Raw genomic sequence first — 15,372 nt, forward strand, 5'->3', positions numbered from 1 at the left:
AAGAAAATACCAAAGAAGGAAAAAAATACCCGTAACTTCGTAACTTCACCAGCCAGGGATCCCATGGTTATTATTTTTGTATATAATCTTCATTGCTTTTCTTGCTGTGTTTTTACAAAGGGGGCATGTGGATGTCCCTGGCTGGGTGTTCTCTGGCCTCAATGTGATGCCTGAGAAAGAAGGAAAGACATGGGGTGCTGTTTTCAGAAAGGATCTCAATCTTTCAATTCTCTTACATGGCCAGGAATCCTTAAGCCTCTGTAATTGCAAGTATTTCCCAGCATATTTTATTTGCTTGTTATCAGAAATCCGCATCTGGCCTGATTCTTGCTGAATTGGGTTGATTTTTCATTAGGCTATTTATAGCTAGAGAGTTGGTGTTTATTTTTTCTGGGTGAATTAGAAGATGGTGTACAAAACACTGGGTTTTGCAGTGAATCAATACTCTCAGTTAAAATTAATAAGACCACATTGAAACCAAGGAACTCTTAAAATTACAAATTCAACCAAGGGAGAAAAGGGGGTGGTGGGAGGAATTGGGAGATTGGGATTGACATATATACACTATTGATACTATGTATAAAATAGATAACTAATGAGAACATACTGTATAGCACAGGGAACTCTACTTAATGCACTGTGGTGACCTAAATGGGAAGGAAATCCAAAAAAAGAGGGGATATACATATATGTATAGCTGATTCATTTTGCTGTACAGTAGAAACTAACACAACATTGTAAAGCAGCTATACTCCAATAAAAATTAGTTTAAAAAAAATAAAATTACAAGTTCACACCCAGAATTAACAGCCCTGTTGCATCTTAGATTGGGAAGAAGCTTTAACCTCCATTTAAAGCTTGGATGTCCTTGACGACATCCCCAATCCTGGCCATCCAGTGAGTGCTGGGTGACCCATAGTGTGGGGAATATCAAAGGAGTACCCACCCCACCGCCACAAACAAGCTCATTTCTGAGCATCTCAGTCTGTTAAAAAGTGTTTTCTTCTGTTTAAGTGAAATACGCACTAGAACATCCACTCTTGGTTTTATCTCTACTGCTAGAATACATGCAGCCCTTCAGAAATTCAAAGAAACGTAGAACCTCCCCCTCATAGCATTTCCTATATTTGGGGGTGCTGCATGCTAATAGACATTATTTGATACCATTGAGTCTCTTTTGTCCAACTTCAGCCTAAATTCCATACTGATTTTTTTTTTTAATTGGTTCAAGAGAAACTTGTGAAGTTGCCACGAGGTATGCATAGCAAACAGGGGGCATATTCTAGGCATAAAATTGCAGTCATTACCTCTGGAGGAGGCAAGGGCCATGAGAGAAATAATGGCATTAGGCCTAGCCACAAGGCTGCTCCTGCTTTACATACAGAACTTTAATTAATAAAATGACAAACACTGGTAGCACATAATTGGAAAGTCTGTTGGGCCCCACCAAGAGGGAGGGAAAAATGGCCCAGAAAGGGCGGGCTGGAGCCAGAAAATACAATTGCTGGTGGCGTGCTCCTGGCGTTGTCTCTTTTCACTTGTCTCATTTGTTGTCTGCATGTAAAATGGTTTATTAGTCAAAAGCTGTCACTTATAACCTATATCTATTAGAATGGGTCTAGAAAGGATCAAAAATTTTATCGTTACAGGTTCTGACAAGTGTTACTTCCCATAAATATTATGTAGGATTTGTATAAGATTTCCCATATTTGTGTGAATACATTTGAGATACACCACACACACACACACACATACACACATTTGTGACTATTAATTGTCTGGCAGAGGCAGAAACAAAGGTTGTAAATGGTTTAAAATGCACTGTGTCGGTAATTCCCCCAATATGAAGATGCTTCTATGATAAGATCTTATTAAAATATAAATTCTGATTCAGCAGGTCGAGGGTAGGGCCTGAGACCCTGCATTTCTAACAAGCTCCCAGTCATGCCAACACTGCTGGTCCACAGACCACACTTTGAGCAACGAGTATCTAGAAAACCTTCACAATACACACCCAAAAGATTTATGTATTACCGTAATATGTTATATGTGTATAGCTCTATAGATATGGTAGAAGGAACATAGAACCTAGTATGGAATCCGGGTCTGCAGCATATGGGCTTAGTGACCACGCATGACATACTTAACCTCTCTAAGCCTTAGATTCCACATCCGAAAAATGGGTGTGATAATACGTACAGGAAGGGATGTTGTGAGTGTAAAATGAGACAGCATATGTACGAGTGCCTAGTATAGCTCTCTAATATTCAATAAAAAGTCAGTTAATGCAGGAATAAATTGCAGATGTAGAGAATGGACTTGAGGACACGGGGAGGGGAAGGGGAAGCTGGGACGAAGTGAGAGAGTAGCATGCACATATATACACTACCAAATGTAAAATAGATAGCTAGTGGGAAGCAGCTGCATCACACGGGGAGATCAGCTCGGTGCTTTGTGTCCATCTAGAGGGGTGGGATAAGGAGGGTGGGAGGGAGACACAAGAGGGAGTGGATATGGGGATATATGTATATGTATAGCTGATTGACTTTGTTATACAGCAGAAACTAACACACCATTGTAAAGCAATTATACTCCAGTAAAGATGTTAAAAAAAAAAAGTCAATTAATGAAGTGCTTTATCCTGTAGGCCACCCAGATAGAAAATGGTCTCATTAAGATCAAATTCCAAGAGTGTTTTTTGCCTACTCTGGGTACCTGAACTTGACTCTCAAGATCAAACCAGGTCTACCTGATTTGAGTATCCATATATAATGATATCAAAAGGGTTATTTAACCTAGGACTATATAAAGAAAATGGAAGGCTTCAAAAAGGACTTCAGCCTTCAATCTGTTCTGGGAATCACATATAGTTGCTCTATACACTTAGATACAAGTAATTAATACGGGATATTCTGTAAGAATTGATATCAGTCCTCCAGTTCTTCTATTTAAGAAATTGTTGAGGACCTTATCCTGTAGGTCCAAGATGATAGTTCTGGTCCTGTTTGCATCCTCAGATCATCCCTGCTCACCCTCAGCCCACGGATCTCTCACTTTCAAGGTCATTCTCAGTCTTTGCCCAAGGATTGTGTGGCAGCCACATGAAGACCCTCTGCTGAGGACTGTGTCCTCCCCCACTGCAGGAAAAACACTCCTTCTATACCTTGGTGATGGTGAGCACATCATAAGCCATTTTTTAGCTATTTAATAATTGCCTTTTACTCAAAGTCCAAGATGAAAATGGACCCCTCATCGAGAAGGCCAGGCTGCTTCCTGCACTAAGTAGCCCCATCTTCCCAGTGGTCTCAGCCTAGGCTGCACTTTAGAATCACCTGGAGAGATTTGAAAAACTGTCAGTGCCCAGGACCTACCCAAGGCTAATTAAATCAGAATCTCTGGGGGTGGAGCCCAGATGTGGGTAGTCCTGAAAGCTCCCCAGGTGATCCTAATCTGCAAAGCATGTTGAAAAACCACAGGTTTAACCATTTCATTCACTATATGTGAGCTCTACTTTCACATTCTGTAGTTCACTCAATCTTTATAAGCACCTTTTAAGGCCAGCAGGGATGGTATGGTTATTATCACAAGTTTGTCTATAAGAAAATAGAGGTTCAGAAGGGGTAAGTGGTTGGCTTGAACTCATACAGTTAATTCTTTCTGGCCTTGGAGAACAAACTCCAAGTTATCCCATTGTCAACAGGCAAGGAAACAAGGATAGTCTGACAAGCCACCTGAGAATGAATGTTGATACAAAGAGCAGTTGCTTCTGGTGTGTTCTGGAAAGGAAGTGGGATGAGTGATAGGAGCAGAGGGGCAAGGCCCTAGAGGCTGCTCTCTAGTTCCATGCTTCTCTGCAGATTTTGATGCAGTAGGTCTGGGGTCGGGCCAGAGATTCTGAATCTCTTAACGAGTTCCCAGGTAACATGGATGACACCAGCCTGAAGAGCACTCCTTGAGTAGCAAAGCACTGACTGACTCTTAGAGGCAGAATCTGGAATCACTGGGGGGTAAGTACAGGTGAGAAATGGTTAAGTGAAAGGCTTTAGGTTCTGCACTGCGTGTATCTTGAGAAAGAACAGCATCTGCCTGGTTACCTCATCTTACCAAACACTCAGTGGATGAAAAAAATAAATGGCCGAAAAACATGCTTTACTAGCTGCTCACTGGCTGCCAGCAGGCAATCTTATTCCAAACCTTTTGCATCCATTTCTGGAACTAGACTTTGCTGAAACTCGGACAGTACACACCTTGGCTTGAGTTTGGCTATAGATATATGTTTTCTAAATAGGTGGTAATATTGTAAGATGAAAGTTAATTTTTCATTCTTCTATTTATTCATAGCACTAAACTGGATTAAGCGGCCGTCTTGACCCAAGTCCTGACTATCTTATGTCAAGTGTCTTGTCTTGACTGTCTTATGTCTTCACTGTCAAGTGGCTCTGCTTACTTTCCCTTTTGCTGTACTCAGCACAATTGCAATTACTCATTTAAGTTCAGACTTCCTGACTAGACGATAAGCTCCTTGAGGGCAGGGAAGATATGCATAATGTACAGCACAGAGTAGGTATGCAATAAATATTTGTTGAATGAATGGATCGTCATCTCTCTCAAGGACTGATACCCAGAGGGAGCCCGGTAGACCTCTTCAGGAGCTAAGGATGCCATCCTAAGCACCATCCCTTGGCAGCCAGCCCAGTTCTCTCTTGCCCAGACTTATTGTCATAAAATATAGTGCAGGAAGATGGAGAAAGCTCAGCAGTCACTGGTCTATGGCCCCGTGTCTATTGTATAAGACAGGACTATATCTCACCGACATGCTCATGCCACTAGCAGAATCTACTTCAAATGTAGTTTCCTAAGAGCAACTGAGAACTATACAGTTTGCCTACAGCCAGTTGGCTGCGAAGTGGGTAGACCCTCCCCCCTTTCCTGGAACCTGACCCCTGGAAGGCAGGTAAATGCTAAGGAGCTTCACAGGATGCAGAATTGGTTTCTGTCCCTGAGAGGGGAACCTGGTAAAGAGGAGGGTCTTCTTGTACATGTATACATTTTTATTCCTTCTTACATTGATCAGCTCCTACCATGTGCCTACACTTGACAACGACTGTGAATTCAAGGTGAATAAGACAGTCTCTGCCTTGAAGAAACTTGTGGCCCAAGGGGGATGAGGGTAGGAGGGAAGACAAGGCAGCAGAGCTACACCCCGTGACAGTCCCACCAGCCTCCGTTATAAGAGTTCAGACAAGGGGGATGTCATTTCTAAGACAGATTATAAGAAATGGCTCCATGAACAAAAAAAAAAAATGATTTATTTTTTAAGTGGCAAGAAGGAAAGAGGAGGTAGAAGAAATGGAAGGATCAAAAGCACAGAAGCAGAAAAACGCATGGCAGGTGTAAATCTGGCATGTAGACCTGTGGGGCGAATCTAGGAACCCACACTCATTTAGCCCCAACCTGTGGACTCCTGGGTGAAAACTCTGGCAGTTCCCACGATTTATCTGGTCACTCTAAGGTAATACAGACCTAACGTCTCTTCAAAACCCAAAACACAGGCGTATTGAGAAATCAAAATTCCCATCCCATCAAAACTTCTGTCTTGCTTAAAGTCAGGGCTTCTTCCTTTCCCCTCCCCCTACCACTCTTGGCCCTATTGCAGATTAAAAGCCTGGAATCAGGGAGAGGGTGATCATTGACCTCTCTCTTCCTCATCCAACTCTCCTCCTCTTCTTGCTAACTTCTGACCCTTCAGGATCTTAAGTGCAGGGAAGGAGAAGAGGTAAGGAGAATAGGGAAGCTCTTACTTGGCCCAGACTGTTGTAGTGATCTGCGTTGGTATTCTCCAGATGTGACAAGTATTTAAGGCTTACTATTTCTCACAGGGGGCACTTTTGCGGTTTGTTTGGAGGTCTACCTTTTCCCCCAGTCCCTCCACTATGGCTGGGAATCTTTTGCCTTGACTAGGGCATATGTGTATCCCATCCAGGTGGTCACTTACTGCCTACTCTGCCTTTGGGCATCTCAGGACACCTGCAGCTTCCTTCTGCTGAGTTCTATTTACCCCTCCAAGCAGCCCTTGCAGGCAAGATCTAAAACTACTGACATGGGCTCCTTTGTACACGGCCCCCTCTAGTGTAGTTTATGTGCAGCCCTCATGCATTTTTTTTGCCCCAGCAAACTCTGGGAGCGCAGGCCACCCAAAATTGTCACTTCTCCCTTGTTCTGCCATCAGAGCAGCTAACCACCCTCTTGTTCATACTTTAGATTTTCCAGGTGAGAGATTGGCACTAATCCACTGTGCTCCCAAATTGCAGGGGGTAAATATTGAGTACTTGATATGGTGGCACTAAAACTACTCTCTCTTGAGCCGGGATGAAAAGGGAGCCTTCTTCACAGGAAGGTGAAGTGAGGTGGAACTCATGATACACCAGAAGCACCTTCCCAAAACTCTCTCCTAGTAATCAACCACCAACTTTTTTATATCCAAAGTATGGTTGAGGGATTAAGAAATGTGTACCCTATTTTCATCCACGTCTCTTGAAAGCCCTGTATCTCGCTATGCTGTCAGACTTCCCATTGAAATGTAATATCTATTGCCTCAGGGCTTGAGCCAAAATTCCTTTTTAATATTTTGTTCCACTATGTATTATCTCATCTAATTGTCCCTATAACCTTGTAAGGTAGATAAAACAATTCCCTTCTTAGAGAATAGAGAACTGAGCTTCAAATTTACCAAAGTGGCAAGAACAAGTTTTGAATCCAGATCTCTCAGACCCTAGAGCTCTTAGACCATCCTAGGAGGATACATGTGGCTCAGCAAAAGTACTTGATAAATATCCATTGAATGACTAGAAAGTTGATTTGTCTAGATTATAGAGGAATGTGAATGGCTTGATGTTAATTGATAGGGAGGGAGAAACCATTGCAGAGTCACAGATGGCAGTGATAAACAGGAAAATGTGACAGAGATATACAGAAGAATTTGGAAGGGAGAAAGAATGGATAGGGAGAGGCACTTTTGGAGGCTATGGAAAGAGTACAGAGAGCAAGTTATAGAGGACATGGTGAACGTTACTTTAGAGTAATGAGGATAGAAGCCAGATTGAAGGAATTTAGAGAGAGAATGGGCGACAAGGAAATAGAAGCAGTGGTTACGTACCAGTTATCCAAAATGTTAACATCTGAACGGAGGTACAGAAATAGGTTGCAAGCCAGAGGAGCTAGCAGGATCAAATAAAGAATATTTTTCCAGGATAGGTGAAACCTGATCTTGTGGGTAAATAGAGGAGCCAGAAAGTAGAGAGACTCCAAAGGTGCTGACGAAAGGAAGAGCTGTAATTGAGAGCAAGGACCAGGGTAGCAGGGTGGAGAGAAGGGGTTAGAAGAAAGTGAAGGACACATCTTCCTGTAAGACAGGAAGGGAAGAGAGAAGGTGGATAAATAGATAATTATGCTGTGAAAAAAGAAGAGGTTGAAGGAGATTGCACCTGATACAGTAAATCTTTATCAGTAAAGTAGGGATCAAAATAATGGATCGGGAATTGGGGACCAGGAGGTGACAGCATCAGTGACTGAGGAAGAGTTTGAAACACCCATTGTGCTATGCGTGTTAAGAAATCAACTGTGGAAATCACCAGTGGATGAATAAGTACCATGAACATGAACCATCCAGGACATTGAGGTTCAACAGTCCAAATCAGCAATATTCTGTGGCCAGGGAGCAAAAGGAGAAAAAGCATGTAGCAAGCATCGTCCCAAGCTGGTCGCTGCAGGGTAATGAGCTGAGGGCTGAGAGGCCTTAGTTAGCAAGAGTAGGATTAAAATTTCCAGTCACGGCATCCAGACTGCCCAAGAAAGCGAAGTGGGACCAGTGAACAAATTTAACAGCTTTGTGAGATTATCCTGGGACATGCAGTGGAGACAAGTATTTGCTACACTGGATTTGGGAAAATGGGAAAGGTATAAGCGAAGAGGTTATGGTTATATAGACCAGGCTTACCAGGCTCAGGGGTGGCCTTCTTAGTGAAGGGTTGGTATGCAACAGAGCGGGAAGTCTTCTGCTTCAGTGCCTCATGGTACGTAACCTCTTTGATCAAATTGTGAGTCAACCATGGGTTTAGAGACTAGGAGAAAAGGAGTAGTGGTTTACAGAGAAGCATGTCTTCAAACAATGAGAATCAGAGAAAAGGAGGGACCATAGCTGATGAAAACTCCAGGTTGCCATAGGACATAATTTATCTTCCTTTCTATAATAGCCATTTTTATTACAGGATCTGAACAGGAATATTTAGGACAATGATATGCTGTAGTTGTCCTAAGTTTTAAATGTTGTTTATAGATTGTCTATCAAATATACAACCTCTATTATTTGAAACACAAAGACCAGAGACCTTGTTTATAGTATATACTGCCTCTGGGCATGACTGTACTTAAACTTTCTGAGATAGATCAGTTACAGTTCCCTTTCATATGTCTTAGGGTACAATGTCATAGAAACCTTTAATAAAGACACAATAAAAACATATAATTATATGTTGCTTTAGGCAAAGTGTGCACCCTCATTCTGAAAGATACCACATTAAAAGATCTTTATAGGTAGATTCTTATCTCACTTTTGCCCACCAGTGGCCACAGGTATCAAGTCATAGGGTCTCCAGTTAGCTAAGACGTGACATGGTACCATTCAAATAAGATATTACACTCTTTGGGGAAGGAATAAAAATCAATGATACCTAAATCGCTAAAAGAAATTGAATCACAAAATCACTTGCCCAAGGTCACAAAGTGAATTGGGACCACAGACAATAATCTTTGGGTCCTCTTTAGGAAGTTCATTTAATACCCTATTGATCTCGATAATACCCTTAGAGGCAGAATCTTGTGAAGTTTAGGATGATGACATCAACCTGAACAAAGTTCCGAAATTGCCCATCAGTTTCCCTCTCCCAGCTCCTTGAACCTTGGTGAAAGCCACTTTGGGAGACAGTGAGCGAGATCAGGCTGTGGGTGACCAGCTCTCCTCACGGGGAAGACCTTGGCTGAGTCTCCAGCAAAATCCTTGAGAATTCCAGGAAGGTGAGCTACCGTTTCCTTTCAACAGTAACACCTAGTCCTTCTGGCTCTTCTCTCCCTTGCAGCTCCGAATGTCCTGGCTCATCCGTGGAGTCTTGCAGGGAAATGTCTCCTTGGTGCTGGTGGAGAACAAAACCGGGAAGGAACAAAGCAGAATGATCTGGCATGTTGCCACCATGGAAGGCTTGAGCCTGTGGCAGTGGACGGTGCTGCCTCTCCTTGATGTGGCCGACAGGTGAGCCTTTACCCAGCCCCATCAATCCCTTTTCCTCTATCAGCCAAAATGCAGAGGGGAGCCTTGTCTTCCCTCCCCCTATTCCTTCTACCCAAGACACACATCCAGATGTGCACAGACACGTGCACACACAAATGTGCACACACACACTTCCTGCAGACTTACAGGAAGCACTGAGTTTCTCTGAGGGATTTCCATGCTAATGAGATGAGTATCTCTCACACCTCTGGCCTGGCCTGATTGGCTGCCTACAGTATCTGTAGGAAAAAGTAAAACTGAACAACTCATATGACCCCCAAAGAATAATCAGGCTTTATATGTATATGGCATTTTCTCTTAATTAATGGATTTTTGCCTTACTTTTCCATTTGACATTCTATTTATTCCTTATTAACAATAAGAAAGCCTGTGACATAGGTGGGACAGGACTTATGTATCCTCACTCCTGCCCTTTTACAGGGTTCTCCTTCACTGAGAACCAAAGAGGTGAAGCACCAGTAGGTTGGCACTGGAGTGACGACTGGCACTCTGGCCAACCCCAGTCCAACGCTCTGTGGCGTCTGGTCCCCAAAGCAGGTGGATGAGAAATTCTTCAGTAAACAGGGAAGTGCTTTTACCAAAGGCCCTGATTCCTAGTTAGATTCTAGGACTAATGTCCTTTGTAACCGTGAACTTCTCTGGACCTCAGTTTCCTCATCTTTAAACTGAGAGGGTTGGACTAGAAGATCATTAGCTCCGCGTGGCTCAGAAATGGAGCAGTAACTTCTCTGCGCAGCTGCCACTTGTTTCCCCAGGATGGCACCAGTCTGCCACCTGCAGTCGGCCTGGAGCAAGCAGTGCCTGACCCGCACAGTTGCTCACGTGATGCTCCGCTGTGTCCCACTGAACCCTCGACAGTTGGTGCTGGTCTGTTCCAGACCAAAAAGTGACGGGGAGGGAGGGAGTCATTTATATAAATGGGACAGAAAAATGGATCTGGAAGGGATTTTTTTTTTTTTAAGATTGATTGATTGATTGCTATGTTGGGTCTTCGTTTCTGTGCTAGGGCTTTCTCTAGTTGCGGCAAGTAGGGGCCACTCTTCATCGCGGTGCACAGGCCTCTCACTGCCGCGGCCTCTCTTGCTGCGGAGCACAGGCTCCAGACGCGCAGGCTCAGTAGTTGTGGCTCACGGGCCTAGTTGCTCCGCGGCATGTGGGATCTTCCCAGACCAGGGCTCGAACCCGTGTCCCCTGCATTGGCAGGCAGATTCTCAACCACTGCGCCACCAGGGAAGCCCTGGAAGGGATCTTTAAGCCATCTTTAATAGGCTAAATGTCAAACCCTAGGATCCAGAGCAGCCTCTGCTTTTGACTCCCCAATACATTCAAATTGCCGTTCTAGTGGATCCTTCGAAAAATGAGGGCAAAGGGCTTAAGGCAAAGTGGAGGGTGATGCCAGTTGGCACACAGCTTTGTAAATATATAGCTGGGTCTCACACTCTTCACCCAGATTTCAGAGTCTGCTATTTCCAAGTGCTCGTAACTCAAGCTGTGCTGTCATAGGAAGATGCCATCAGCCTCTGAGCAGCAGCTTCCCGCCCCTTCAGATGTGTGTGGGTTAAAGATCAAAGCACTTGGACATCCCAGGGCTCAGTGCTGCCCCCAGGACAGATGGATTTAATTAAAATGGAGGAGGGGGCAGTGTGGGCGCCCTCACCATAGACTAGTCTTTTGTCCTTTGGGATTGCGGGGGCTTGTGTGCCGGGGATGGGGAACAGGCGGGTAATGCCAGAGTCCTTCCTCCTGGGAAATGCTAAATTAATTCAGATGAATCAAAAGGTTTTTTTTCTCCTCAATCCAGCAAGTCCTCTCTCTTTCATAGCCACTCCAGGGGATTTAAGGCAAGTAAGATGTTGACTCTGTTCACTCCCGTTGGCTAGAGTTTTGTTTGAAGGAGACTTTGTTCTCAGCCTCCCTCCTTCCTGTTAAAGGCTGTTTACAAGACTGACATTCCAATACTGATATTGAGACCAAACCGTCCAGTGGGGATTCAGACAAAGGCCAGCTTGGTTGAATGATGCCTCGCGACCTAATAAACGTGCAATTACACAAGTGGCCCCATTCACCGGGAACCTGCCCACCACTGACATGCTCTGATGTGGGATGTGCCCTCCCCACTCCCTGGAACTAGAGATGTTATAGGAGGCATCAAGACCCAGAGGCAAATGGAACTGCAGGAGAATGAGGCAGAGCAGCTTCCACTTGCTAAAATCCAACTAGACTGTAGATGTGACTGCCGCATAAAACTAAAGTAGAGCTGTGGATGACAGAGCACAGGCTTTAGAGTCAGAGAGTCCCAGGTTTAAACGCTGGCTCAGCCACTTCCTAGTTGTGTGACCTCAGCCAATTACTGAACCTCTTTGGGCCTTGGCACCTACATCTGAAAAATGAGTATAATATCAGTACAATTTTACAGGATTATTACAAAACTAAATAAAATAACTGTCAAAAGCATCTATGTGTAGTACATGCCAGTGAAGTTTATTTCCCACACCCTCCATCATCATCCCTTAGTTTTGTGGCCTCAGATAATTTATTGAATAAGTGGCACAAATCACAACCACTGATCTTGCAAGTCAAGTCATATTCTATTATTTTTTAAATGTATTTATTTTATTTATTTATTTTTTGCTGCATTGGGTCTTCTTTGCGGTGCGTGGGCTTATTGCAGCAGCTTCTCTTGTTGCGGAGCACAGGCTCTAGGTGTGCGGGCTTCAGTAGTTGTGGCACACAGGCTCAGTAGTTGTGGCTCATGGGCTTAGTTGCTCCGTGGCATGTGGGATCTTCCAGGACCAGGGATTGAACCCATGTCCCCTGCATCAGCAGGCAGATTCTTAACCACTGCAGCACCAGGGAAGTCCCAAGCCATATTCTATTAAACAAAGATAATAAAGTTTACCTCTTAGGCTTGGAGAAGTAGAGTGCTTGGTGAACTGCCTGGCTCACAGTGAATGCTTAGTCAGTAGTAACTACTACTAATAACTATGATATAATAATAATAATAATATCTCCCCATCTAGCCTCAGAAAAGGCTAAGATGGCCAGTTTAGCAATAATAACCAGTCATGCAACCCTAAGATGGGGGTAAGTGTTCATGTGAATTTATGGTCCTCAATGCTCTGTAGACTTTTTATAAAAGGGAAGCACATTCTCCCTCTTACTTTCAGGGAGCGTGAGCTATAGTTGCCTAGATTGCCAGAAAATGAAAATGGGAGGATGGAGAAGGTAGAGGAAGAAAATAAATAAGGGAAAGAGACAAAGAAAATGGATAAAAGGCAAAGATCAACTCCCTTCCTCCCGACCCTGAGATAGACATTGGCACCTTACCATCTGCCCACATCCCATGAAGTGTCATTAGGCAGGTCCTGGCTTCAGCTATTCAGCACCTGCCTCTTGGACAGCTCCCCAGCCATGGACCTTGAGAGGGCAAGGACTTCATTCCCTGTGCTGTCCCAAATCACCTCTGCTCCCAGGTTCCCCAACCTCCATACATTACGAAGTTCTAAAAGCAACTTTATTAGGGCTTATGGATTAGCCCTAAAGAGCTCTCAGGCTCTAGAAACTCGTCATAGCCCCTGGGCATTACATGAAACTAGCCTCCACGTAGATATGGCAGTGACCTCCTGTCTTGTCTCCTTGCCTCCATTTTTTATCCCCAACCAATCCAGTCTACACAAGGAAGCTGGAATAAACTTTCTGAAATGTAAATCTAATTATTTCTCATTTTTTACATCCTTCCATGGCTTCTGTGGTTTTTAGAGTGCCTTTCAATTTCCTTTAAAGAGACCTTCATTTAGGCCCACATGTGCTCTATCCAACCATAACCTCACCAGCCCCTTTTTATACATTCTTCTATTACTCTACCTGGTAACCTCACTAAACTTCTTTCAACTCAGTTGCATCATGATAAGTTCTTACTTCCAGGCTTTTGCACCTGCCATTCTCTCCACACGGAATGTTCTTCTACCTTCCATCTCCCTGATTACTACTCTTCCTTAACTTTTTAAAGAAGCGTCCCCAGACCCCTAGATTGTATAGTATACATACAATACAGTCTCATGACTCTTGAAACACCCTTATAATGACTTATCACTCTTTGCTCTCTGTTTTTTATTATCTAAATATACACGCCAACAAGGCAGGAATCAGGTCTGTCTTATATTGCAGTTTCCTGATTGTCTAGTACCATACCTAACACATAGTATGCCCAATAAATGCAGGTTGACAGAATGAAATATTGAGGGAAATTGCATGTATTTTCAAATTCCAGCTGAATTAACTGAGAATTTCACTTATTGGAATCCATCTAATATTCTTCCTCTGTTCAAACTGCGACTAACAAAACAGATAGAATCACATTTTAAGAAATACTACTACACAGTGTTCTGTATATCAGAGCAATACCTGTGTCCCATCAGATGAACCCAAACAGCACTTGTTACTCTTGTGACAGGGAGTTCTCTTTAGAGACTTGCCTGGTACCTGCGCTCTCTTTGTCTCTGGGCACTGTCCTGCCAAAATCACTTTGTAAGAAAGACTTTGATCTTAATTGTGTGCCCTGGTCCTTGTGAGTAGGGAGACCCAGAACTGGGCACTTGAGAGTAAAGAGCTGTATTCAGATTGCTCCCACCTCACAGTAGTCCTGTCAAGACTCAGAGAATATGCCATAGGTGTATACAGGCTGCTGACAGGGAGGCATTGATCCATGGAAGTTTATTTCTTCTGTCCATTTACAAACCAGCAAACTGATAGAAGCAATGCCATAGTCTGTCTTCATCATGAAATGATAGGAACTTTACAACCTACTATAAATAGTAGCAAGAAAAAGCTCCAAGAGAAGTGCCCAAAATGTTTTGAGCAGTGGCAACGTCCCTGGAATAGAGATATGTGCTCTCAAGGTAATTTTTTTTCTATTTTTTAAAAAATTTTAACCTTTCTTTTTAATTTAATTTTATTTACTTTTTTATACAGCAGGTCCTTATTACTCATCCATTTTATACACATCAGTGTATACATGTCAATACCAATCTCCCAATTCATCATCTCACCCTCCCCACCCCCCACTGCTTTCCCCCCTTGGTGTCCATACGTTTGTTCTCTACATGTGTGTCTCTATTTCTGCCCTGGAAACCAGTTCATCTGTACCATTTTTCTAGGTTCCACATATATGCGTTAATATATGATATTTGTTTTTCTCTTTCTGATTTACTTCACTCTGTATGACAGTCTCTAGATCCATCCACGTCTCTACAAATGACCCAATTTCATTCCTTTGTATGGCTGAGTAATATTCCATTGTATATATGTACCACATCTTCTTTATCCAGTCGTCTGTTGATGGGCATTTAGGTTGCTTCCATGACTTGGCTATTGTAAATAGTGCTGCAATGAACATTGGGGTGCATGTGTCTTTTTGAATTACGGTTTTCTCAGGGTATATGCCCAGTAGTGGGATTGCTGGGTTGTATGGTAGTTCTATTTTTAGTTTTTTAAGGAACCTCCATACTGTTCTCCATAGTAGCTGTATCAATTTACATTCCCACCAACAGTGCAAGAGGGTTCCCTTTTCTCCACACCCTCTCCAGCATTTGTTGTTTGTAGATTTTCTGATGATGTGCATTCTAACTGGTGTGAGGTGATACCTCATTGTAGTTTTGATTTGCATTTCTCTAATAATTAGTGATGTTGAGCAGCTTTTCATGTGCTTCTTGGCCATCTGTATGTCTTCTTTGGAGAAATGTCTATTTAGGTCTTCTGCCCATTTTTGGATTGAGTTGTTTGTTTTTTTAATATTGAGCTGCATGAGCTGTTTATATATTTTGGAGATAAAGCCTTTGTCCGTTGATTCGTTTGCAAATATTTTCTCCCATTCTGAGGGATTTCCTTTCATCTTGTTTATGGTTTCCTTTGCTGTGCAAAATTAGGTCCCATTTGTTTATTTTTGTTTTTATTTCCATTACTCTAGGAGGTGGATCAAAAAAGATCTTGCTGTGATTTACGTCAAAGAGTGTTCTTCCTATGTTTTCCTC

General features: G+C 43.0%; 1 protein-coding gene across 1 annotated transcript in view; it reads left to right on the top strand.

Annotated features, from left to right (window-relative positions):
• ALK (ALK receptor tyrosine kinase) overlaps nt 1-15,372 on the top strand; it is a 739,286-nt gene that overhangs the window by 634,622 nt on the left and 89,292 nt on the right. The window contains exon 10 of the mRNA XM_059942612.1: nt 9,135-9,304. Within this exon, the coding sequence (XP_059798595.1) occupies nt 9,135-9,304 (170 nt within the window). The remainder of the gene's footprint in view (nt 1-9,134; nt 9,305-15,372) is intronic.

This window comes from Balaenoptera ricei, chromosome 13 (assembly GCF_028023285.1).
Source record: "Balaenoptera ricei isolate mBalRic1 chromosome 13, mBalRic1.hap2, whole genome shotgun sequence".
Classification (NCBI taxonomy): Eukaryota; Metazoa; Chordata; class Mammalia; order Artiodactyla; family Balaenopteridae; genus Balaenoptera; species Balaenoptera ricei.